This window comes from Hoplias malabaricus, chromosome 5 (assembly GCF_029633855.1).
Source record: "Hoplias malabaricus isolate fHopMal1 chromosome 5, fHopMal1.hap1, whole genome shotgun sequence".
NCBI lineage: Eukaryota > Metazoa > Chordata > Actinopteri > Characiformes > Erythrinidae > Hoplias > Hoplias malabaricus.
Genome location: NC_089804.1, coordinates 23,234,097 through 23,261,194, shown reverse-complemented (window position 1 = coordinate 23,261,194; position 27,098 = coordinate 23,234,097). Strand labels below are relative to the sequence as shown.

At 39.2% G+C, this 27,098-nt stretch overlaps 1 protein-coding gene across 5 annotated transcripts; it reads left to right on the top strand.

Moving 5' to 3' along the window:
- lima1b (LIM domain and actin binding 1b) lies at positions 1 to 26,334 on the top strand. 5 transcript variants are annotated; one of them, XM_066673066.1, is made up of 12 exons: positions 3,226 to 3,336; positions 6,847 to 6,951; positions 10,738 to 10,883; positions 12,123 to 12,168; positions 15,858 to 16,418; positions 20,637 to 20,697; positions 21,267 to 21,364; positions 21,704 to 21,787; positions 22,451 to 22,490; positions 22,704 to 22,780; positions 22,924 to 23,063; positions 23,366 to 26,334. In XM_066673066.1, exons 3-12 carry the CDS (start codon positions 10,765 to 10,767, stop codon positions 24,567 to 24,569), a joined length of 2,430 nt encoding a protein of 809 aa, XP_066529163.1. In that variant the 5' UTR covers positions 3,226 to 3,336; positions 6,847 to 6,951; positions 10,738 to 10,764; the 3' UTR covers positions 24,570 to 26,334. The 5 variants fall into 5 exon arrangements, with proteins under 5 accessions (XP_066529164.1, XP_066529160.1, XP_066529163.1 ...); XM_066673064.1 differs by having other exon boundaries at positions 6,847 to 6,986; XM_066673065.1 differs by lacking the exon at positions 3,226 to 3,336 and adding an exon at positions 6,010 to 6,078 and having other exon boundaries at positions 6,847 to 6,986.
- Positions 26,335 to 27,098: the final 764 nt, after the last annotated feature.

The window sequence follows — 27,098 nt, the reverse complement described above, 5'->3', positions numbered from 1 at the left end:
ATCTTTCTATAGAGACCGTGTTTATCTGGAGTATGTTGTTGTTGTTGTTGATGATGAACTGAATTAAATGAAAGCCTGCTGCAGTGTTTATTGTTTTTCCTCAGAGTATCAAAATCAAAATGACATATTCTACCTATGCACCTGCTTAAATGTAAGTAATGTTTACATTTGGTTTAATCTGTTTAAAGTGGCTTACTGTTGCCTTGGCAACGTCTTGTTTAGTTCGCTGTTGTTGCTTATATAAACAAGGGTACCTGGTGTTGTTATGTCTTCATGGGTATCTGTGGCATGTCAAGATATGTCGAGTTGTCTATTCCACCTTAACGTCGCAGGAATGTAACCGCATCATTTAAGGTGGAGCGAAAAATGGCAATGTCTTGTCTTAATGAATATGTAATATGCCTTTGGAACTTCGCCTTTTTCCATACCGCCTTAAATGCTGTGCAGGAGCTCGAATGTATCTGCTGCATCATTTAAGGTGGAACGGAATATGTCCATAAGAAGATGGCACAAACAAAAGGGTTCTTTCGCTATATGGAGGTTCTATTAAGGGTCCTGCTGAAGGGTCCGTTAAGGAACCAAGCAAGGTTTCATCTTTCTTAGATGAAACCAGAAGTGAAAGATGTGTAAAAATCCTTGTTTTGATATCTGAAGATAACCAACTTAGACAGGTTATAGATAGTACACTAGACCTCAAGCAATATCCAGACACAGCTCTTTTGAAGAGCTTAATTTTAAATTGTTAAAATAAGACCAATGAAAAAAATATATGAATTAAAAATCAAACCAAATTTGTATGAGTGTGCTAATATTTCTGTAGTTTAATTATAATATAGCACCTGACAGCAAGGCTCTTGTGGGTGAATGGCATAAAATTCCCTTTACAGTAATGTTGAAATATATTGTGTAAAGCCTTCCCAGAGGTTAGAAACTGCTACTGCAGTAAAGACAAACGCACTCCAGATTAAATATTTTAATTTCAGGAGAGACATGTCTAAATACTTAATGGACAAAAAGTGCTATGCGTGAATGAGTTTTTGTAAACTCTCCTGGCTGTAGTCGCCATTTGAGTACATAATTTGAATACAGCTCTTCTCTCATTTGAAAGAACAGAATAGGAAATAATGTAAGACTTGCTGGCAATGTCCAAGCATTTAAAGTGGATTTGTGAGAAAACAAAGCGCTGCCTAGGAGGACTGTACATAAACAAAGGAATGTACCAGGAAAATGCATGTACTGCAGCTTTTCTGTGCTTTACTTCAAGGGGAATTCAACCAATTTTCCAAAGTTCCCTCTTAATTTAGTGCGGGAGCTGTAAACAAAGTGAAAGAGAGTGGTGTAAAGTGGCTGATTGTGGAGAAACTTGTCTATTTTGATTCAGTGGTGGTAAATGGAACCAGGCATCTCTACGTCTACAACACAACCAGCGGTGACTTCCAATAAGATGATCAAAAAAGTGGAAATCTCAACTAAACTATTATTTTTACATTGCATGGTTCTGTATGTCCCTCTCCAACAGGAACAGATTTAAGAAAAACAAAACTCTGTTTACTACAAATTACTGTAATATCTTTCTATGAGGTGCTTTTAGAGGAGGACGTCTGGTTCCATATACCACCACAGTCAATTGTTCTCACTCTGAAAGTTTCTTGAGAATCAAGAATTTCTCAACTCTCCAAAATTGTGTTCGCATCTTAACCATAGGATTATGCAGCAAATTTCACAAGCTGATGAAATGTCCCTTTAAGCTGACCTAATTGAGTGTGCTTTTATCTTTGGACACCTGTAGCAGCTGTAATGATTTACAGACGTGTATCTGACCCTCCCTGATGTATGAAGGGGTAGATCATTACACCATAGCTTGGCGATAGTGCAGTAACTTTTTGCCAGTCAGAGACCCCTGACTTAAAGGAACAGTTCACTTTAATATAATGCTCCTGCTCTACAGGTTTAAAATAGTAGTAGGAGGAAACTTAAAAAAATATATGGAGAAATGTTAAGTGGGGTTATGGTTTTGCTCCAACAGATATAATAAAGACATTACTCTGGAATATTGTCTTTTTTAAAAGTCCTCTTTAAATATTGACTACAACTTAAAAGCGTAATATTTCAAACTCTCAATGATAATGTTGTTATTGAATATATTAATAAACTTCTGAGGGATGTTGTGTTCCGTAAATGTATTTGCATGCAGCAGCAGGAAAGCCAAAGTGTTTTATCTCCAGGAATAATGCATGAGGAAGGACACACACAAACACACCTGGCAGGTGTAATGTAATGCCGGAGGTCAGTGGTGTATGATCCAGTTCTTCAGCTCATGAGCCACATGTCGTTACCCTTCACTGTGTCCTAATGGGAATTCCGCCCACTTTTCAAAATTCCCACAATATTTAGAGTTTAAGGAATAAACAAAGTGATAGAAGGTCTTGTGTGATGTGGTGAATTGTAGAGAAACAGAGAAACCTGTGGATTCAGATTTCCTTTCAGTGATGGTGAATGAAACCAGGCATCTCCAATTCTACAACACAAATCCAGCCTTTTATTTCCTCTCCTCTTTTCTTCAGACACGGTTTTTCATCCTGAAGAACACCATGCAGGTAGTTATTTAGCATGAATGGATTTTAAATATCAGCTTTAGTCAATATTTCTTAGCCATGTGTTCACAAACGTTTACTGAATTAACTCTCTGGAAGGAGCTTTTAGAGGAGGATGTCTGGTTCCATTCCCCTCCACTATTTTGATTCCGTAGATTTCTGTATAAAAATCTCATACAGCTCAACCATTTAAAGAAGCAATCAGTAATTTTCTCAAATGCGTCTTCTTCTTGTTATGTAGCAGCACTTATACTGATAACTAGTGGCCCGGAGAAAATTTTAATCATGGACACCCACCTGTGGACAACCCACTCTATGGAGTAGAAACTATTTCATTAGCGACTACAAAAGTTTGTTTGATTTTTCACCTTGTGTGAGGTTCTCTTGATAGAAAAGAAGTAAAAATAATATATAATTATTTTCCTAAATATTATTTGGTAAATATGACTTATTGTTCCTTTAATTATGCAAAAACTGTGAGAAATATGTGGCCTTGCTCTTTAAGGGAGCAGAGGTAGGGAAGGGTACATTGTTTGGCCTGAATGAGACACACTCTTAGAGCTCCGCCCTTTACTAAGTCTACACCCACACACAGAGACACAGAGAGAGGGAGAGTGTCAGGTGTCGTGGAGGTCTTTCTCTGGACGCAGGTGACACATCGAAAGTGTGGAGACACTGAAACTTGGGCAATGCACAAAATATAAGAGTCAGGACTCAGCCAAGGATCAGGTGAATAATTAAGGTGAGTCAAACTATTGAAATTATGTGATGTGTGTGTAGAGCTCAAAGGCATCCAGAAAGTCCACAAAGACTCCAATGAAAAAAGAAAGTGCCCCCACCTGTTGTGGTTGGTTTTCTCTGCATTTTCTCAGTCTTTCAGAATGCCCTTGAACTGTGTTCATGTGTTCCTCAGCTCCCCGAGACACATTAGAATTGAATAGAGAGTTCACCTGGTTTTTGTCTGAATCACCTTATTATTTCTGAATACTCTAGTGTCAGCTGAAGAGCCAGTTTGACTACCGGCTCTTCCCCTAAAAAAAAGGCCATTGTGCTTCCTAAAGGGGAATTCCAACCATTTTACGGATTATCTACAGGGCCAAACTCAGTTCAGCTGTTTGTAGCCACAGAAAAAAATCCCAGAATATTAGGCCACCAATATGTTAAGCATTTTAAGCTATTCTCTGTTTGAGATGTAAACAGTGTGATGCAAAATGCTCCAGTCTTTAGAAGCTCATTAAGTCCGAATAGTTGACAGTGATGGTGAATGGAACCAAGCATCCTCCTATAAAAACTCCTCGAAAAGAAGGTTATTGCATGAAATTATTCTGAACACACTTTATTGTATGGATCACTGCAGAGAACAGAGCTCCACTTTTGGCAGACCAGTAGAGGGCTTTATACCCCTTGCATTTCTGGCCTTGTGTGTAGTGAACCTTAGATTGAAGGATGGCTGTTCCATTTTATGGCTGTAAAAGAATTAGCACTTAATTGCCTGCTTCAAGCAAGTTCAGCTGAGATAAAAGAATTAGTAATTCTAGTAAGTGTTCTCCTCCAAGCGTGTTGAGCTTCAGTGACATCACAGCAGCAGCAGCTTGGGTGGGTTTGGTGATTTGTAAAATTGGCGAGAATATTAAGTACAAGAAAACACAAGGACAAGGAAGAAAGAATCCTTTGTTATCAGAAGAAGGGCCCTGTTCTTTTACTCACGAATGGTATCAGAGTTGTGATCAGCTCCTGAAAGCACCTGCATTCTTTTGAACAGAGATTAAAATCTTTTATCTCTTAGATCAGTGTTGAGGAAGTTCCTTTAGGAGTGAGCAGAGCTACTGGCTACACTTGATTGGAATTACTTCAGCAATGATGACACACATGGAGACAAAAATTTATAGCACTGACACTAAATCTTAGAACTGTAAAGGAAAACAAAAGTGAATTAGTGGAGATTTGCTCATCCAACATTTCTTCTGAAATAAAGGGGTTTCTCTTCTGCTGCAGTAAAAGACTCTGCTTTTTGGACTAGATATTGGAGCATTGCTGAGAGACACTGTGGCATTCACCCTCATAAAAATTGGTGAGGTCATGTACGGATGTTGGATGATTAGTTCTGGATCCCAGATCATCCCAGAGGTATTGGATAGAACTCCATCACTCCACACAGTTCCTGCACTGGGCATTATACCCTTATTGTGGATTCAGGTGTAGTGAAAAAGTATAATCTATTTTCTTTCATGCTTTTCAAGGGAGCTGCTGAACATATCTGTCCACGCTGGGTTCAACGTAAAACAGTGTCCATAAATATTTGGACACTGCTTTTGAAGCTAATCTGCTTGACTTTAGAACAAGGTAAACAATCTTAGGAGATTAAGAACTCAAATTGAACTCACAGAACAGGTTTTGGGGTGGTGCCAAGGTCCTGACGTCTGATTCCGAAGCTTTATTTCTGTGATATATTTATTACGACTTTGTTCTGGGTTCGTGCGATGCAGTTTTCTTGCTGTGGTTACAACATTCGTTTCTAGGGAGGAACAAAAGTACAAAGATCACATCACTGAGCTTCACTGAGCTGCAGCACAGGCTTACAGTCTGCTAACTTTAACTTTAGCATAAGCATTGATTTAAAAGTTCATGAGACAATTTAGTGGCATTGAAATCTTGTACTCAAAACCTGTGAACATCAAAAAGAACCTCCCCAAAAACACCTCCTTGACCCCGTCTCCCAGCCACATACAAGGCTGTTATGCACTGTGTGTTCTGATTCCTTTCTATTAGAGTAGCATTAACCTTTGTAGCAGTGTCCTACAGTAGTTCTTCTGTGGGATCGGACCAGACATGCTAGCCTTCACTCTCCATGCAAATAAATGAGCCTCGAGTGCCCATTCCTCTGTTGCCAGACCATTTTGGTTGTCTGTGTGGACTGTGCACATTTATACTGTTTTATGTAATATATTCTACTAATAATTTAACCTCCACATTTAAATATAAATAATCCTACAATGGCTGTGTAAACTGCTCTTGGCATTAGGTTAGTTTCCAGCATAGGTTTTGTTACATCTAATTTTGTTTTAGGGGAAGAAACTGAACACTGTTGAAATCAGTCCAGTCTTTTTAAAACAAATGAACTCTGGATCCACCTTGTTTGAAATGGTTTTTTTTCTCAGAGCAGACAGGAGTTTAAAAGCTACTTTAAAGGCCTCCAGCCTAAAAAATGACTGTATAATCATTTTCATTTGAATTCTTTTAGTGGACTCGGTTCATTTTTCTTTACTGGCCCACTTCCTCTCATATAGTTCCAGCTGTCTGTTTGTAGAACTATGACTAATAATATTTAACAAGTTTAATATCTGGTACAGTAAGTATCTTCTCTTTGGGATCGGATAGGATCAGACAGGCTGGCCTTCACCCCACTTGTGCACCAGCGAGCCTTGGTCGCCCATCACCCTGGTGCTGGTTTACTGGTTGTCTTTTCTTGGACCGATTTTGTCAGGTACTAACAACTGCATAACAGGAACATTTGCTATTTTGGAGCTGCTCTGGCCAAAGCATGAAAATTACAAATTGGCCCAAGTCGCTCAGATCCTTATGCTTAGAGAGAGAGAGCGAGAGAGAGACAGACAGACAGACATTCCTGAAGTCTCTCCCAGGCAGATTTCTTTTCCTCTTCTAAATGTTGAGACACGTTAAGGGATGATATAATCTGTTAATCTTTGTCTGGAGTTTGGAGATTATCTAGAATAATGTGCACCCACATTCTTCCTGAACTCCTGTGAGAATCATCTGCATCAATGTTTTTGCATTTCTGTGAGTCTCTGGATGTGGTAAAGGTTGAACTTTGCATTCTGAGAATGCTGAAATTAAATTAAACCCAAATTTAAACAAATCTCTCAGGTTTAGGGAAACTGGACTCTTCTGTCTGACTGCAGTCTCATTTGTTGCACATTTGCACATGATTCACACAATGCAATGAACTTTCCACTCAGATAAATCATGTTTGAGCTGATTAGATATCATATATAAATAATAGACCACAGATATTGAACATACAGCATGCTAAAACACCTAGAGATTCTAAAATGGAGGAGACTATTTCAAATTAAAAGTCCAAAACAAAAGTGCCTTTTCCAGCATTTCTCTGTAACAGACTGCAAGAAGTGTCCACTCTCTGCTCTCTACCTGAATGGTTACTTATAATTCAGCTGGGCTAATGATGGGTAATATTAATGAGGATCTATTGTTTTATATTTCATGATAACAGGACAGAAGTGCTGTCGCTGACTCAGAGCTCTAGTGTCCTGGGGTCCTGTGCTCAGCCCTTGCCTTGGGTCACTGTCTCCCCCTTGTCGACGTGGGCTTCCTGCAGGTGCTCTGGTTTCTTTCCACAGTTCAAAAACACAGGTGTGTGTGACTGGCTGAGGGTGTGGTGCCCTGCAATGGATTGGTGCCTTATCCAGAGTGTGTTTCTGCCTTACACCCAATGATTCGATGTGAGCTCAGAACCCACAGCAAATATGAACAAAATGAAGCAGTTATGGTAGATGAGTGGGTGAATAAATTAATGAATGATAATAGCCTACTGTTCCCATTGTTGTCCTAGTGCTAGCCATAGGCCGTGCTGCTACTTTATTTGTTGCCTAAAAAGTAGATTGCCATTTTCATATTTTAGTGTCAGAGTTTCACTTTGTGCTTTTCTTGGCAATTAAGTTGAGAGATGTCAGACAGTAATTTTGGAAGGTGAAGTAGGAACGGAGACTGGAAACTATTTTCTCCTCTGTCAAGCCAAGCAGCTGAATTCATCTCTGATCATAGAGGAGATGTATGTATTTGATTTTTTCAGCGTCTTATAAAGAATAGAACGAATGAACCAGTACTGAACCAGGCTGTTTAACTGCAGGCGTGGCTGTGATGATGTAAGATTAATGACATTGTACATTTATTAATACTCCATGCTTCTATTGTGATATGAGTCAGAGAGCCAACAACCTGAACAAACACATTAATCATTGTGAGAATCCCTTTGTACGTTGCCCAGAGCATGAGACTATACTGAGATCGGAACTAAAACTCAAGAGGAGACACAGGTGAGAAGACTCTGCTCTTTGTTTTTTTCAAGCAGCAGATACTTCATAATGTGATGAAAATTCAGGAGCTAAAGTCTCCACCATCTCTACATCTGATAATCGTGTTGTCCTGGAGGAACCACTGACATATGTATTACAGACAGACATAAGGTGTTCATGGTTCTTTGTGTATAAAAGAAAAAGCACTAATTAAACTCAACAGCTTCCGTCTTAATGCTGCAGTAGAGGGTCTCTGAACAGATGGAAAAACTCCGATTTATGGTAGAAGACTCATTATACCCTGAGATTCATGACACAGCAGGGATACAGTAGCTATAAGTTGAGTTTGGGCAAGTTTTATAACAATGTCTTTAAAGTAAGAACTTCAGCCCTGTTCTTAGGGGTCCCATATGACATTGATTTTAAAGCAGTTTAAAGAGTAAGTGCACACATTTTCCAAAATTCCGTGCATCATTTAAGAGCTTAGATCTGAACAAAGTAATTGAGAAAGTGGAACCAGATGTCCATCTATTAAAGCCTTCTGACAAGTTGTGTAATAAATTTGGGAAAATTTTAGCTTATAATGGTTTTTTAATTTATGGCAGAGTACAACATTGAGGGTGTTAATGTTGCATTTATACTCACACACACACACACACACACACACACACACACACACACACAAACACAAACACAAAACAACAAAACCAAAGGCCAAAAATTCACAGATTTCTTTTATCAAGTCACTCATTCATTCACTGTCTGTAACCCTTATCCAGTTCAGGGTCACGATGGGTTCAGAAGCTACCTGGAATCAGGCAGGGCCACACCTGAGTCGCCAGTCCACCAACCCACCTATGTGTTTTTGGACTGTGGGAGGAAACCGGAGCACCCGGAGGAAACCCACGCAGACACAAGGAGAACAAACCACACTCCTCACATTCAGTCACCCGGAGGAAACCCACACAGACACAGGGAGAACATACCACACTCCTCACAGACAGTCATCCAGAGGAAACCCACGCAGACACAGGGAGAACACACCACACTCCTCACAGACAGTCACCCAGAGGAAACCCACACAGACACAGGGAGAACACACCACACTCCTCACAGACAGTCATCCAGAGTGGGACTCAAACCCTGGAGCTGTGTGACTGGTTTTGTTCTGTAAGTGAGAGCTCACTAACCCAGAAACGTCTCTTGTCCAACATAGTAAGGCTCATAGAGCTGCTTTTACATACATGCAAATCCCTTTTTTATGAGGAACATGGACCTGCGTTCTCACCAGTGCCTCTGGGGACATATGTGAATCTGTTGTAGAGGACAAACAGGATGAATGAATCACCAAGGAAATTTCAGATAATAGAGTTAAAGAGAATGGCTAGTGAAATCAGATGGAGTTATTCTTGGCCAAAACAAACACCTGTAATACTGTGCCCTTGTTCAGTAGCAGTCGGCATATAGGCTTTGTATCTGAAAGAGTTAAAAGCTATCCAAACAGTTACGTAATCACAGAACTAGACATCGAGGGCTTCTTTAAAACCTGGCTATGATATAATCCACTCAGTCTGTAATTGAACAGAGTACACTCATATATAAGCTCATATACGTTAGTGATGTACCCCACAATTAAATAACGTAAAACCCTCTGACATCATAACCAAGGACTTAAAAGGAACTCTAGAGCCAGTGGGTATGTAATAATCTGGGACTGGGGCGTTGTTCACTTCTGTTATTTCACCTTTTCTGTCAAAAAGATTTCACAATTTTTTGGAAACTGAGGGCACCAGTTTTGAAAGGAGAATAATGGGAAAGAGTCTCCTTTTTGTGTGTGATGTGATGCTCTTAATGAGCAAAGGCTTTTGCTGAAAAAGACATCATCTAGAAGGCAGTAAATGCTCCAAAGTGTTAAAATAACTTTCAGCATGGATTTTGCCGTCATAGATGTGACATTTGCGTGTACTGCTGCTGTAAACTTTATTCTGGTAACAGACTGGATTTTTTTTTTCATTTTTAGTCGCCCCTTTGATTATGAAATATGCATTAATATAAAAAGATATGTGTTTTGAATTGTGTTTTCTTTGCTATTTAACATGCACTAAGTCTTAACTGAAAACAATATTTGCGGAAAGCACCACATCTTTAGATCACGGAAGACCAGTCCAATGCTTCTGAAAATAGTTCCTCCAGATCTGAGTTTCCATTGGTTTATCTCTCACTTCATTGCCCTGTTGCCCAGTTACTTACAATCAGCTCATCAGCAAGAGGTGGCTTCCTTCAGGGTGTGATTTAAAGGAGAGAACATTTCAGTCCGTTCAATTAAAAGCTGCTTGATCTGCAGTTTATCGAGACTCAGGAGAGTGCTGAGTTGATTAAATATTATTTGAGTAATTGCACTCTGGCTTTAATCTCAGATAAAGAAACAATAAAACAAAGTGCACTGACTGTGGTGAGGAATTTAAACAGAAGCCCAGAGCTCATAGATAGAGAATATCTTTTAAGTATCTTCATATTTTCTGCTTCTTCCATTTATTATATCCTTATAGCAATGTATCTCAGTGAGGTCATCATGATGTCATCTATTAATGTCATTGTGAACCCATACTATTAATGTTATTATGAGGATATTCTTTGTGATTTTATGATGCAATATTATTGAGGTAATCATGTCAAGTCATGAATGATATTATGCTGTAATAATCATTGATGTTATGTTATGATGTCATGTCATTGAAGCCTTTATGATGTCAACCGATTAGTGCCAAAAATGATGTCATTTATGCTGTGTCATTTCAAAAGAAATCATGAAATCAGTAATGTCATATCATTAAAGAGATGACAATATAATAATAATATTACTAAGATGTGATCATAATGTCAACTCATTGATGCCATTTTAATGTGTCAGAATCTTTTAAATCATTTTAATAGTGCTATGATGTCATAATATTGGTGCCATAAAGAGCTCTTATTTATTTATTTATTTATAGCTAAATTTGGAACCTGATCATGGATGTTATAGTTTTGCATAAATTTGCCTATGAAATTTTCATTGGTAATATTCTTTCGATGTTGTTCTCCTCCAGAGGACGTGATTGTGATTGTAAAGGAGGATGGAGGCGGGACCTTTCAGTCGTAAGCAGTGGGCGTCAAAGTCGTTGCGCATCACAGCGCGAGAGCTTTCATTGGTTGGAGGACGCAAGAACAATGCCCTCGCGGAACGCTTTTCCAAGTGAGTCACGTACTGTATTTTGGCTGCGTGTGTTTTAGGTGAATGTAGATTATCAGAACATGAAAACCTAGGATGTTTACAGTTTCTGAAAATTCAGATACTTTAAACCCAGACTTTCAAGACATTTACTTTGGAAATAAAGAAGCAACAGTCTCCTATTCTCCTCTGTTTTTTCTTCTCATTAAAGATATAGCTATTAGACTGATACTTAGTGGCCTAAACCTGGCCGCCCCATGTGGGGGACCCGCTCTATGGTTCATAATTTAAGCAACTGGATTCTTCAGTTTATGTTAGCTGAACTTTAAAAAAACACAGTATTAAAAGGCATATTCCGATATATAAAAATAATGTTTTGCTACTTTTTGTGGAGAAAATAACTGTTTGTTTCTTTAAGAAAAAATGTACATCATGCTTTGCTGTAAATAAAGAAACAAAATAAATAACTCTTGACATGGTCAGAGCTTAAGTTAGGATTAAAATCAGGAAATTTATATAACGTTCCTCCTGTAATTCAAAGCTGGGATTGTGGTCAGTCAGTGGGCGGAACAAACTGTGAGTTAGCTGGGAGTGCTGTTATTAAAACTGGAAGTGTGTTTGTCCTCAGAGCTCTTCTCTAACCTGCCTGACCTGTTTTCTCTTCTCTTTTCTTCTCTTCTCTTCTCTTCTCTTTTCTTCTCTTCTCTTCTCTTCTCTTTTCTTCTCTTTTCTTCTCTTCTCTTCTCTTCTCTTCTCTTCTCTCCTCTTCTCTTCTCTTCTCTTGGTGCTGCTTGGTGAAATCCTATGTTAAAAATGATCACAGTGAACTTTTCCAACTCTTAAGCTCTTAATTTTTGTTACTATGCCTTTAAGACCGATATAGATGCTCCATCCTCAGTAAAGTGTATGTGGCTGAATGCCATCAAATCATCAGAGAGCGTTCCAATATAAAACCTTCCCAGTAGAGCAGAGGCTGTTACTTTCAATAAAGGGGGGACAGACTGTGGTCTATCGCCCTCTGCTGGTTAGTATGTGAAAGTATAGCCTTTGTTTATTTTGCAATATTGAGGAAATGCAGTAGTGCCTTTCTCCATCAGAGGTCGGGCTATATCCATGTTTTATTCATTGTGTCACAGACACGTATGTAATAATATTTACTTCTAATATGTTCGTAATTTATTTTGTGTTATAAATGCACTATAAAAGATTTTTTCCTTTTTTAAAGGAGTATTCTGGGTAAATATATTCTTTGTGTATTTTCAGATATCAGAAGGCTGCAGAGGAAGCCAGCACAGACAAGAAAAGGCCGGTGAGTTTGCACTCAGACATGTCCAGAAGTATCTGGACATATCTTAATATGTAGAAACGTGTTTGAGCTATAGAATAAAACGCTCTGGAACATCCACACATGAGCCTGAAGTCACAGTACTTAATGCAGAGGGTTATACATCCCCTAGAACTGGGCTGTGTAGCAGGGGAGCTGTGTTCTCTAGACCAGTGGAGCATGGGACAAGCTTGAGTGGAGTTTTAGATAAAGAACTAATCGTATAACATCACTAGCTGACCTCACTAGTATTTTTAAGGCTAAACAGCATTAAATCCTCATAGCAAATGTTAAGCATGAGTGGGGGAGTGAGAGTGAGAGTGAGAGAGAGAGAGAGAGAGAGAGAGAGAGAGAGAGAGACAGGTGTTTATAACTGGAATGTAGAACAAATTATCTGGAGCTCCACATGTGGAACATCTGGCTGCATTAAGAGCGTGGGACAGTCGCAGAGAGTTGCTGATGTTTTTTTTTTTTTTGGCGGCACAATTGGACTGTTCACTTGGACAGAGTCTTACACATCAGTTCCAGATTCACTTTGGCTGATTCAGCACAGAAAATCCTAAAGAGATTATTTGTAATATTAATATTAGTTATTAGGGATTTGTACGGTTTTATATAAGATATAAGATCTTGGATTAAATATCGTAATTAGGAGGTCTTGTTCTCTGGGTGGATAGGAGGGCCCCCTCTTGCCCGACACTGGCTAGTACAGGTCTGCTGATGTGACAGATCTGGACAGTTTGCATTCTCCTCTGATGTGTTAAACTGTTAACAATGGCATTAGAGCCAGTTAAAAAAAAGTAGTGGGCTTTTTTTCATGTGCCTTTGAGGAAGCTTGTGTTTGCCTCCACCCTCTTGAGGCTGGGGACACTTTTTGCAATGTGAGGAGACTCTCTGATGGGTGGGATTAGACATGACTAGCTACTAATGTCGAAATGAGAAAAATCCTTTTGTTTAACAATAGATTGTGTAATGAAAGAGTGCTGTTCTCTGAAGCCTGTGGTCTGAATTTCCGCATTTAATGCCTATGTTGCTCTGAGCAGCACAAATAACCAGATTTTTTTGAAGCACCAACATGGACCTCAGTTGAATGTAGTTCACAAGATTGCAAGTTGGGTACCCAGAGATATTAGACCCATCCTTAAGTGGGAGTCAGAGAGATTATAACTATCCCCTCTCTTTCTCTCGGTGTGTGTAGCATGATCCTCCTTCGCCCAATCACTTAGTATTATGTACTGTGTGGAAAGGAAAGTGTTAATTTTCCTAACTAAATCATTTCCTGCATTTAGCTTCCAATGATTTTTTTTGTCTCAAATAGTTCCCTGCCTCTCTCATCCTCACTCTCTCTCTCTGTCTCCCCATTCACGTATCCCTTTCTCCAAATTCTCTTACTCTTTAGCTCTTCTTCTCTTTTTCCACCTCTCGAACTCCCTTCCCTCCCTCCTTCCCCTCTCCCTCCCTTCCTCCCTCCCCTCTTTCCTCTCTCTCTCTCTCTCGCTCTCTCTTCCTCTGTTTCTGTGGGGGGTTTCTTACACGTCTGCTCCACATCTGGCAGAACTCTCTTAAAGCTGTGAAAGGAAAGAAAGGGAGGAGGTTAAAGGATTAAAAACCAGTGGAAAAAGAGGAAAAAGCAGCAAACTCATCCACTCAGGTCTTTACTTTCATTTTCTACATATGCTCTATTGTTTCTTTTGGGATTCGTAGAAGAAATTACTCCAGTTGTAGTTTCTCTCTGTTCTACTCTTTCTGCTTATTCAGGGGGGTTTGGGGCAAGGTCTGAATCAGTGTGGGATATGATTCCTTTTGGACGGATGATAAACTACTGTACAATCTGTTTTAGTTGTTTTTTTTCCATAGTTCCTCTTCTTCTCCACTTCCTGTATGTGCTGTCAAAACGATTACAGCATTTTGTCCAGGGGGCTGTTTTGGCGTAAGGTTAGCACTACTGTCCGGATGGTTCTTTTTATTTATTTGCATGATTTTAAAAAGTGACAATGCCATTTGTGTTGTGCTGAATTTGCATGAGACATGGACCGATAAAATGGCTTGAAAGCTGCATAAAATCTGAATGAACTTCCATGGAAAGCTGAGACCGGGTTTCCTCTCCATTATTTTATAAAAAAGGTTATGTTTTGTTACTAGTCATGACCTGGTAAATTGCCTTCAAACCATCTTGCAATTATTCATTACAGATTCATAAAGCGAGTAAAGATTCTGACTCTTCATCATCTAAGACATCTTCTAATTCAACTTTTCATTTATCATTGACATGAGGCATCCAGAAATTCACGTAGTTAGCCAATGATAAGGTTGAATTCTGAGGGTCACGAGCCAATGGCACTAGGAATTTGAGGTCATGCATTGATCGGACTGCTCCCCCTATTGACCAAACTTGAGATAGGATGGTATGATTGTGTCATGTGATTAATTTCCTACAATAATACATTTAAACAGTGCATTAAATTCTGTTACTGTACTAGCTGGCATTTCTAAACACACTCACTGGCTTTTCTAGTTACCTGTAGGACCACCTTGTAGATGTAAAGTCAGAGACTAAAACTCTTCTATTCTGCGCAGTATGCATTCGAGATTCTAAAGGCCAGAGGTCTTAAAATGCTCTTATTTGTCCGCAATCATTGTGTTTGTCTTGCACAATTTAACCTCATTATTGCACACTCACATATAAGAGCGTCCAGCACTGTGATTGGAGAGACTCAGGTGAAGAGTTGGGACCGTTCTAAAATGCCTGCACTCTACTTAAGATGTTTTTTTTATTTAGGCAGCCCACATAAACATAATGGTCAGTGGTGTTTCATAGTTTGTGGGTTGGTGGGCTCCAAATCCCCACATCGATGTGCGCTTGCACTGAACATGTAATTTGTTCTTAATATGTCCCGAAGTTCAAGCTTCATTTAAGCATCGGTATCTACTTTCTCCAAGTTTTCAGTTGAGAAATGCGCTCCTCTTTGCTCGTCTTGTCTTGTCTTGTCCTTCTTCATGAATGCCAGGGTTAACTTGCCTCAACTAAGCAGATTTTGGTTGATTACCTTATCTACGAATGCCTTAGTAGAAAGCTTGACATCAACAGAGCCCTTCACAGAGCTGACCTTTCACCTTTTCATTTAATGATCCCTAATTCTACACATTCCTCCTCATTTTCAGAAAATGTTCTAAATAGATATCACATACAAACATGGATTCTATGGGTTTTTGGTCAATTACTGCCTTAAAACCTGTGGCTTTTGCTTATTAACTACTAAAAACTAAAATGATGGACTTTAGTCAGGAGTTTGTGCCTCCTTTAGTGCAATAATGCTCTCAAATGTTCTGTGAAGGCTTTAAACAACATGTTGGAATATTGCTATGAGGACTTGATGGTGGATATTTAGTTCTGGAACTGGAAAGAGTAGCATTTCTACAGAAAACACATTATCACATCTACACGGCCCGATGCTTGGTGGATTTGTATCCTCTGGCAGACTAATTGTACCAAAAAGATTATAATAAACATGAGCATCTGGCAGTCTGGGCCAGAAAATGTGTAAATTTAGTTTTAATTTCTAAATCGATTTTAAAAAATGTTTTTTTGATGATTTAAAAAAATGCATTCTGATGTTATCCCCTGAATGTTTTTTTAAAAATTGTTTTTAATGTATAATGTTTGCTCTTTGTAGTCTGTGGAGAGCCTGCCTCCAACCTTCCGCTCTGGAAACCTGAGTGTTCTGAAGAAACGTTGGGAACAGGACAAAGGTGGAGTCACATCTCCCACTGGAACTTCGAGACCTGAGCTTACGACAGAGCCTCGTTCTCCCACTCGCCTCAGTATCCTGGTCCGACAGTCATCAAAACCAGAACCTACAGTAGGGCCTCTGTCTCCTACTGGACCCAGAAGCCTAGGCCGGCAGCCATCATTACCTGAAGCTCCAGCAGAGCCTCGCTCTACTGCTGTATCCTGCAGCCTGGTCCGACAGACATCGAAACCTGAACATCCAGTGGAGCCCCGTTCTCCTGCTCGCTCTGGTCTCGTCCGGCAGTCATCCAGAAACTGGGAGAGACCCCTATCCGTGAGAGAGGAGAAAGAGGAAGAAAAGATGGAGAAAAAGCAAGAGAGACAGGTGGAGGAGGAGCGAGAGGAGCGCCGGGGAGCAGGGCTTAACTCACCATGCTCCCCCCTCGAGAAACCTAGTGTCCCCCTCAATAGCCTCAAGATGATGTTTGAGAAGGGAGAGAGCAAGGTGAACATTCATCTATTTATTCGTTCATTCATTCATTCATTTGTCTTTATTTAAAAGTGCAATCAGTCATTTTATTTGAAGGTGCAGTCCTTACCACCAGAACCATAGCATACAGTAATTATGACCATCAGGGTGGAAAGGTATGAAGCTCTACCACCGAAGGATACAAAAACCTATGAAATGTGACCTGACTGGTCAAACTGAGTCACATGTTCAGATTTGAATCAGATTTCAGAGTGCGTGTTCACACTGCAGGGCAAATCTGATTGTTTCTCATGGCTAAATCTGATTTTTATCTTCAGGTCAACTGCAGAGTAAAGTGTGTGTGAGAAGTGATGTATATGTAAAATGGCTGGCTGCTGTACAACAGTAGTGAGAGTGAAAAGTCGAGCTGAATTAAGCGTTCCCTTTTGTTCCTCCCACTTTCCTAGTGTCAGACAAAGGTCAGGAATGCAGCTACATTCCCGTATAATTCTGTGTAAATGACCCACCTTGGAATTCCTCGGGCTGTAGCTTGTAGATGTGCTTTACTGGTTCTTTACTGGGTCTTAGAGACTGATACTGAGGCTTTGATCTGCTGAAAGACTGAGGTTAATAGTGTGTGTGCATGTTTGTGTGGGGGTGGGGTGTGTGTGTGTGTAGTGGTGTGGGTCTGCTGAAAGAAGAAACAATTCTAGATTAATTATTACATACTTCTGAGTGCAAAAGTTTGAGAATATCTGCTAAAGTGACGATTTTTTGCTGATTTTTTCTGATATTGGGTGAAAATTAGTGCTTTATACACAATTTTTAGTCTAGACGTGGAGTACTAATATAGTGGGATAAAATATATTTAAAATACCAACAATGTCCTTATTTGCACCTCCTTTTTATACATATAATTAGAGCAGAGGTGTCCAAACTTACTCCCACTCATGAATGTGATATTTCCGTCATGTTGCTCGTGTGAAGTAGTTTATTTTAAATGAGTTGGAGCCGATTAGGTGTGGATTTGCGTGTGGGAACTGTCTCTGTAAGACCTTCTCTAAATGTTAAAGGCGTGATTAACACAATGCTTCTTTGTGCCTCGCCTCAGAGACACAGTTGTTTGAGATGCTTCCTGCCTTAGGTAAAAAAAAAAAAATACAAAACGCTGAGTCAGTAAGGAACTGATTGGGTGACAAAAGGAAGTCTCTCTTTTTTTGGGGGGTGGAGGTTTGGTGACCAACATGTTCTTTATGAGCCAATAGCTGCTGATTTACACTTAAAACCTTTTACCAATAAAAAGCTGAATATAGTCTTTAACTTTACAGGAGAAATACATTCTAAACTTTTATTTGGCACTGCTCTCACGTGGATGTGTTCATTTTTTGGTAATGGTTTCAGCTCTTTGGTTTTAAACATTTGGCCTCATAATGAAGCCATAAGCCCTGATCAGATGGTATTAAATAGCAATGGGGTCCTGGGTCATTGCTTCTTTTTCTCCCTCTTCCTCTGAGAATATTAGAGGTCTGATTACTTCCTCTTTCCACCAAATGCAGTGTTCTGGTCATTTTAGTCCCATCTGGGTGCGATTTCTGCATGCTTGTACGCCATATTGTGAATGGAGTGTGATGATAAGGTCACATAATGCAAACATCCGGGTTCCTAGTAAAAGACAACACTACAAACTGGTTCATCTAGTAGCAATTTTAATGCTGTCTGGAAGCAGTAGTTTCATCACCAAGGAGACGTGTAAGATGTCTCACTATGAGCATCTCACTGAGAAACAAAGCCTGTCTGAAAGAGGCTGTAGAGAAATATCACTCTAAGGCCTTGTTTATGAGCGCAGGGAGTACTTTAAACATACAGACAAAGGTCTTCTTGGAAAGTCATTTGTACATAGTGTTTTTAACTGTGGAACTCACACAGTCTCTCACACCTCAACTCAGCATGGAGTTCTGGAGCTCCTCTCTGCTGATGTCTGGAATTGATGATGTCATGGGAGCGGTATTTACATGCACACCCCCCCCTTCCCCACACAGACACAGAAACACACACACACACACACACTCCCCCAAAACGAATCACGAGAGGCCTACAAAACCAGCCTCCTGCTAATCAGCCTCTCTCTCTCTCTCTCTCTCTTACTCTCAATCTATTTTTCTCTTACACTCACTTTATTTTTCACTTTTTCTCCTACTCTACCTTTATCTCATTCTCTTTTTTTATATCTCTCACACTCTCATTCCTTTTTCTGTTCTTTGTCCCCCTACTCTCTAGAACAGCTTGAACAGATCCTCAGCTCATTTATCTTCTCCCCAGATTAACACTAAGCTCCCTTATCTGTCTTAGTCCTCTCTTATCAGTAGACCTTTGTTTGTTTGTTTGAAAATTAAACAGTTAAACTGGAGAGATGACTCAGTAACTGACACAGACAACTGAAGTTGTCTTTTTTCATTCATTCGTGTAGTGGGTGGCATTCTGTAATTCTGAATTCCAGGTTTAATCTGCATTCCCCATGATAGAAATGAGTGGGATCTGGAAACTTTCAGGATTTTTGTGGCTTGCAAATTAATTTCTCAATGAACCTGTAACTCTGTGATACAGAAATCAGAAGTGGGAAAGTGTGAATGGCAAATTGTGTAAGGCTCAGATTCACTTGGTTTACCAGAGGACGTGGTGGTGGACGAGGAAGTGGTGATTTTCAAAAATCCTGTTTGTTTTTCTCCTATTCAAATTGGGTGAGACAGAAGTCTTTATTTGGGCAGAACACCAACTCCAGTTGTCTGTAATCAATAGTAACAGCTGTAAATGTGATTGTTTCAGAATAGCGGATATGAGACTCTTTGGAGTCAGATTTGGGTGGGGGCTGATAAAACAAAGACTGACTAATTACGGCTTCTTAAACTCATTAAAGGATTAAGAATTTTCCGTCTGTTCCTCCATCAGTTTATACATTGATCTAAAATCTCTCTCTCTCTCTCTTTGTTGATCTCTCTCTCTCTCTCTCACACGCACACACACACACACACACACACACACACACAAGCAAAATGCCTGTCTCCGAAGTATTTCAAATAAGGAGCTTTAAAGTTCCTAATAAAGGCTCTTAAACTGGAAGCAAACTTCTACTGTTGACTAAGGACAGGGTTAAGTTAATTATGAGTAGCTTTGGGTGTGTGTCAATAGATGTCTTTTCTATGTTAATGATGTCTCCAAAGAAAAGAATGCTTTCAGAGCAAAGAGGTGTTGCTTTGTCTTTGCTTTTATTCACTGTAATGGTAGCAGAGTAAACACTTGTGTGAAGTGGGTCACACTTCTGTATGTGTGTGTGTGTGTGCCTTCACTGTTCACGCTTTGTTTGAGGTTTTTTGTAGACACGGTTGTCCAAAGTTTTTTCCAAAGGGTTTTAATCGGGAGCTTGTTTCTTTTTGCTGTAGGCACAGTGTGTACACTTCTGGGAAGGCTTTAGACTAGATATTACAAAATTGCTGTGAGTGGCATTCAGCCACATAAACATCAGTGAGGTCAGGTACTGATGTTGTGTGATTAGTTTTTATTAGTCTTTTAGATCCCAAAGACCGCCCCAAATCCAGAGAACACAGAACACAGTTCCGCTGCTCTACATGCTCTGGCATTGGGCATGGTTACCTTATGTTCATAAGTGACATGTTCTCTACGGAGAGCACACTTCTACACATACATACTGTTTATGTACTTAGTTTAACACCAAGGAAATAGTAAAGGTTAACTATATAATATTACATATGATACAGTTTGTATTTCTGTTCATTCTCAGTGTTCAGTTCATTAAATTAATAGAAAAATGCCTCATTTTAAAATTCAAATTTTGCCTCAAAATGAATATTTGCATATAGGAAAACATGTTCTGATATTGCAAAAAAATATGTATGTATGTGTGTGTGTGTGTGTGTGTGAGAGAGAGAGAGAGAGAGAGAGAGAGAGAGGTGTGAAGCTATGGAGGAGGTTACAGATGGGTTTCCTGGGGAAAAAGAGAGGGAGGAAGGAAGAGAGGAGGGTTGTGCTCAGCTGAAGAGTGAATGTGTGTGTGTGTGCACTTGTGTGTGTATTGTGTGTGTTTCTACCCTCTGCACTCTTTTTCCTTCCTCCTTTGTTGTCAGGTCTGATCCGTTCTGGATATTAACTGCTCAGGTGGCTTCAGTCTGTTTTGCAGATATTTTTCTGATGGACTGAGTGTTTATTTTTGTTTTATTTTTCTTTTGTTCTGTCTTTCAGGGTCGAGGACGAGTGAACAGCACTTCTTCAGAAGATATGGACATCAGACCAACAGACAGAGGTAAAATGCACTGGAAAAGTTTGAAACCCAAAAAAAAACCATGTCTCTGCTGACACTCTTGTCCTTATTTTCTATAAAAACCTGTTTAAATCTGATGCTGTTTTGATGGATTTAGTGCACAGTGGTGCAGAGCTGACTGAGTTTTTTTACGCAATAATGAGGATATTAAAATTCAATAAACTATGAAACATGCTGAAATATTGCTTTGAAGGTCACATTTAATGTTTTATTTATTTTTTACAAGTTCTCAAAACTGTAAACTTGTATCCCACTACACCTGCACATTTAAATGCGCATTTGTACATTTTTATTTGCTTTATCAGAATTTAAAATATTGGAAACATAAGATTAAAAATATAAGACATCCCACAAACTGAGGCACGTGCCATGTTTTATCTCTTTTTTTTCCATCCTCTAGTGTCTTAAATTACAAAAATTAAGTAAATAAATCTACACCCTGGTGTTTTTTTATTTTACTGAAGTGTTTATCACTTCATATTTGTTTTATGTTTGTTTAATGTTTGTTTCATATACATATTTGCTTAGCATTTTCCAATGTATTTCTGCAGGTTTGGTGACTCTGGAGAGGACCAAGTCGCTGAGGGACAGAATGGCTAAATACCAGGCAGCCGTCTCCAAACAGGACACACACACTCCACCAGCCTCAGTAAGTGTGTGTGTGTGTGTGTGTGTGTCTTATTAATGATTCTAAGTCTGTTAGGTCATGTGACTGTGAGTCAATGGCTCATCATTGCTGTCATAATCTGTGTATTTTCAGAATTTTAATCTCATTATTTTGCCCTTCATTTATTAATTAATATTAACTAATAATATTGATTATGGCAAAGTTTGAGATCTGAGCAAATCAATATCAAAAAATGAAAGTGTGCTGAGGTCAGATGGTCGTTAATATTAATTATAGATAAAGAAATAAAGTAAAAGAACATTCGTCCTTGACGTCTGTTTATAACTTATCTAAGCCTGGTATTATCTGCTTTTCCTCCAGTCAAATGTTTCTGAGAGCGAGGGAAGCCTGTCCACTACAGAACATAAAGAGAATGTGCCCCCTGGTGGAAGGAAGATGACAGTGGTATTTTTCTTTACATTTTTTTAACTCTCTTTGAACATCCATTGTGATGGAAATATGTGTAAAAAGAAGAGCTTAATGATTTTGTGGTTTTACTTTCACACCCTTTTTAAATCTAGAACTATGCTATAGGCAAGACAGCAACTTTTACATATTTATACAATGCACATTTCACACACAAATGCAATAAAGTGTGTAATGATTGAGAAATAACTTACTGGAAGAAATGAACTCTGTTGGACAATTTTTTAAAATGGCTCTATTAGGATGTATATATGTCAATGTTCAAATCAAAGAGAGGAACATTTTGCTGTTCCTGAATTTAAATGTTCCTTTATATAGAACCATAAGTTATAAGTGGAAACATTTCCGGTACAAAATAACCCAATTCACTGAAATTAAAAAGGATTGTTTTAGCCAGGACTTCTTCCTGAATGAGTCACAACACTGGGCAGCCAATCAGAGCAGAACTCATTTACATATAACCCCCCCCCACCCACCCACACACACACACACACACACACACACAAACACAACTTAAGTCGACCTTGTTAAAAATAAAAGTAATATCTGACCTTTAAACAAGTAACACCCTTTCATTCTTCTTTTCATTGAACTTATTTATTTTTATATTTCCTCTCTTTTTTTCCCTTGCTTTCTTTGCAGAATACACTGTCCTCTGAGTCCCCCAGCACAAAGACCAATGGTGAGTCAGCCCTCCCCACTCACCCTCTCTGTTGTCATCACTGTCTTTTGCAAATCTTGTGGCCTTTGTCTTCACTGTTGTCTTTATTTTTAAATTCCAGATGTCTTGAGTAGAACTTGAGTACTGACATTACCAAACGAAGCAGTAATAAACAGGTCATTGAGGAAATATCTGTATTAATAAGCTGAGTTTATGAAGATGTTTATGTTTCAGGGGTGTTATCTGATGCAGTTAGTCCCAGCCCGGATGTCTCTGAGCCTGAAAACAGGGATGCTCCCAGACTGGCGAAAGTAAGTGGTCTCCATTTATTTCCATGTACAGAATATGGGAAAATAATCACACTTGATGTAAATAAGGCTTTTGTCCCCTTCCATTTTCTCAGTCCAGCAGCTGGGTTTTGTCTTGTTTTTGAATCCATTTTTTGTGTTTTTAGGTGCAGAAGTTTCGTCAGCCAGTGAGAGAGACCTGTGTGGTGTGTTCAAAGACAGTTTATCCACTGGAAAGACTGATGGCTAATCAACAGATCTTCCACAACACTTGTTTCCGCTGCACACACTGCAGCACCAAACTCAGGTAAGGGTTCAGAATGCATAACCCTTACCGAACAATTCACTGTGCTCACTGTAGTTCCAAAATGTATGTCACAATGTAGCAGTCATTCACAGCAATTATTAATATGTATTTGTAATTATACATATATACTACCATGCAAACTTCAGTCCCTCACATTCAGAACTGCAGTAGTTAATGAAAGTTTAATAGTAATTACAAAACGTCCATTGTAAATGGAAAATAGATACAGTACAGTAGGTACTGAATAATTCATACTGCTGAATAGAAGGTAAAATATGTCTCCTTTGTTTATATTTCTGTAGTTTGGCGAACTATGCCTCGCTGCATGGGAGCATCTACTGCAAACCACACTTCAACCAGCTCTTCAAGAGCAAAGGAAATTATGACGAGGGGTTCGGACACCGCCCTCACAAAGAGCTGTGGACGCCTCGGGCTGAGGAAGACGAGGAGGAAGAGTCAGAGAAACTCGTGAGTCCTGAGAAGTCTCAGAAATCAGAGAAACCAAAGCCTGAAATTACACAGGCGAAAAAAACCTCAGAATATTCTCCAAACTCAGACCACATTTCCATGGTGGAGGAGTGCCCTTTGGCCAAAGTCACCGACATGGCGGCTTCTTTGGAGACAAAAGCTCATCAGAGTCTAGTGGAAAAACCATCTGCTGAGACCAAGAGGCTCAGAATCGCTTGGCCACCACCTTCAGACACTGAAGGAAGCTCCAAAAACGCTGCTTCCAGCTTTGAGAACGGAAAAACTCCATCCAGGCCTTTCAGAGCAAAGTGGCCACCTGAGGGCGACGTCCAGTCCACCGCTGAGAGCACTGAAAGAGCCGAGCTCAAAAGTTTACGAAGAAGTTCCTCCCTCAAAGAGAGAAGCCGTCCATTCTCCTTGGCCCCAAATCTGGAGTCATACAGTTCCTCGCAAGAGGAGTCACAGCGCCCCCTCAGGACCCAGCTGGTACGTAGAGGATCTCTGGAGGAGCTCCGGACAGCCTCCAAAGTCCAGAATGTCCAGAAAGAGATGGCAGAGAAAGAAGAAGAGGAGGAAACGAGGAAGGTGGTTGCTGAAAAAGATTTGAAAAGGAAGGTTTCAGTTCAGAAGAATGATTCTTTTGACAAAGAATCCAACAGAGCCTCAATTGATGAATACTCAGGGAAGCCTTCAATGGATAAAGAACCCAGGAAACCCTCCGTCTCCAGCCACAGAAGCATAAACAGGGACTCCAGCTCAGAGGAGGAAGAGAGTGCCCAAAAATCCGAAAGCAAAGTTAAAGTCCCTCATTCTATTCTGAAACGTTCCCAGCCGACCAAAGCAGAAGCATTTGACCACGAAGATGACCAGATGACTCCTTCTCACCCTTCTCTGGAGACCGAAGCCAACAGGACCTCCCAGGACGTGGGCTTCTTTGATGAAGATGAGAATGAGGAGAGTCTCACAGTGGAGGAGATGATCAAGAAGAATCGCTACTATGAAGAGGAAGATGACGAAGAAGAAGTGGCAGAAGTCTGAAACCCCATCAGACTCTAACTCTGCTTCTACATTCTTCCAATGCCAGGCCCAAAATGGCACAGCATGCAACTTTTAATGGTGCTGACAACAAATAATCATACACTATACCAAAAAGAGATGCTTAACACTGTAGAAAAGATATTTTTACAACCAGACACTGCTCACAAAAAAAGAACATGGAAAAGAAGTTCCTCAGGATCATGTTCTGCCTAACTTGATTCAGAATCCTGAGGGAAAATCTGGAGTTTGGTTTAATAAAGAAGAATATAATATTTAGTTTGGAATTGTTTTCAATTCATCAGTCTTCCATTAAATGATGGTCTTCCTGTGAAACACTTCTGCAGGATTTTGACCTTGACAGAAATCAGGAGAAAAATGCTCAGCTCAGTTTCTTTATCGTTTTTGTATAATTCTTCATCATTAAAATATTCATTCTGCCATTTTGGGGTTGGGCCATCTTGTTTATTGCACAGGCATGTACAGCCTAATGAGAGAGTCTGGAATGTTAACACTTCCTCTACAGGGAACTAAGTCATTTTATTTGCTTTGTTGGCCCTAAATGAACCAGTTTGTGGTCCATAGAGTGGGTCCCCCACCAGGGGGTGGCCATTTTAAAAATAGGATTAGTACAGAATCTCTGATATATCCAGGCCACTCCAAACTATTTAAATATAAACATACAACAGAAATAAGTCTAATGTAATAAATATACCATAAATGCAGAAGTGAATTCTCTGTGGAGGATGTGTTGCTTTTTTTTCACTCAGAAAATCAACAAAAAAAGTAGTTTTATCAGGGGTGCTCCAATATTTGCACATGACTCTGCCAGATTTAATCATCATTATCATGTTTATTTCAGTTAATTCTTTGTTTTTGGTTTTTCATCTCACTGATTTTACTTCTTGGTTAGAACTGGACCAAAGTGAGCTCATCAGGAGCTCCCCCGAGTGGAGCGGGGGTCCGAACATTGGCCCTCGGTGATCTTGAGTGTGATCCCTTGTGATACCTCAGCCACCCAAATATAAGAGTACTGGAAATCATAAATACTGAAGGCCGGACTCACTTTCTGGGTGGGTAGGATGGCCCCTGCTTTCTCCCATCTCTCTGCATTCTCCTCCAGTGCTTTAAGGCTTTAAGCTGTACATTACCATTGTGTTAGTGGTGGAGAAAAGTGCTGGGTTAGCCTTAGGCTGGGGGTGCTGTGTGTGATGACTAATCAAGACCAAAAAGACAACAAAAAATAAAGCACATTTGCTGGTTCTCTTTCAATGTTAAAATTGTATTCCATTGTTTCTTTTAAGAACTGTAACAAAAATGTACAATTTTAACTTTATTTCTCTGAGTTTCATGGTTTAATTTGTTTTTAATTTAATTTGTTTAAATTTGGCCAAATGATTTGAAAAACATATTTTATAATTTCAAATACTGTATGAAAAAGGGCAAAATATCAGTTTCACAGTCTATAATTGAAGTGTTTCTTTTATATTTTGTTAATTATTTTAAAATAATAGACATTTTAAGATTTTAAATCAGTTTATCCTCTCTGCTATTTATACTTGAAGACTTTATTACATTCCACTTTAAACCTGTTTTCCTGAGGGGTTTCTCTCCTGCTGGTCATTTAAACAAACACGGTGCCTGTTAAACTGTCTTTTAGTGATTTTACTAGATTTTACCCTTTATTTTATATTCTACTTTGTATGAGACAAAATAAATCTTCAGGTTTTAACAATTTGTAAAATGTCTCAAAAACTGAATAAATAATCAGACAAACAAAAACAATTTGAGGAGTGTGTTCTTTGTGCATTTTAACATATTTACTTCATATTTAATTTGATATTATAGAATTTTTGTTCTTGCCAAATTGCATAACATCATATAATTATAAAATGAAAGGTCAGGGTTGAAAAATCATTTTAGCCACAAGGAGGCAGAACCGAGTTAAAAATCTCCAGAACAGGGTGCACATTCTCTAGATCCATGAAAGGAAAAGCTTTACACTAGATGCTGGAACATTGCTGTGAGTATCTGATGGCATACAACTGCATAAATATTCAGGTGCAGAGTTCTCCAAATAATTATAAATGCATTATACAGCGCTCCACTGCTCTGTCCTTATTTCAGTTGAGTGTAATAAACAGAACCTGATGTGCTCTGTGTGAGGAAAAGATAAACAGACTAAAACATTATCTTCACTCCCTGACATATGCATAAATGTTTCATATCTGAAAAATAATAATCCAGACACGATTCCTTATTAGTGTGGAATCTAGAACTAGATCCAGAATGAATCATCCAACATCATTACCTGGCCTCACTAATGTTTATGTGACTGAATGTCAACACATCCACACAGCAATGTTAAAGAACTGGCTGTGAAACATTGAATACCCTTCATTTCAGAGGAAAGATATTAAATGACTCAGACTGTAGTAACTTTGTGTAAGTTTCCTGTGTCTGAAAATTAGCTGGGGGTGGTGTGTATTTTTTTTATAGTTTTTTTAAGATTATAATCTTGAACCCATGTCG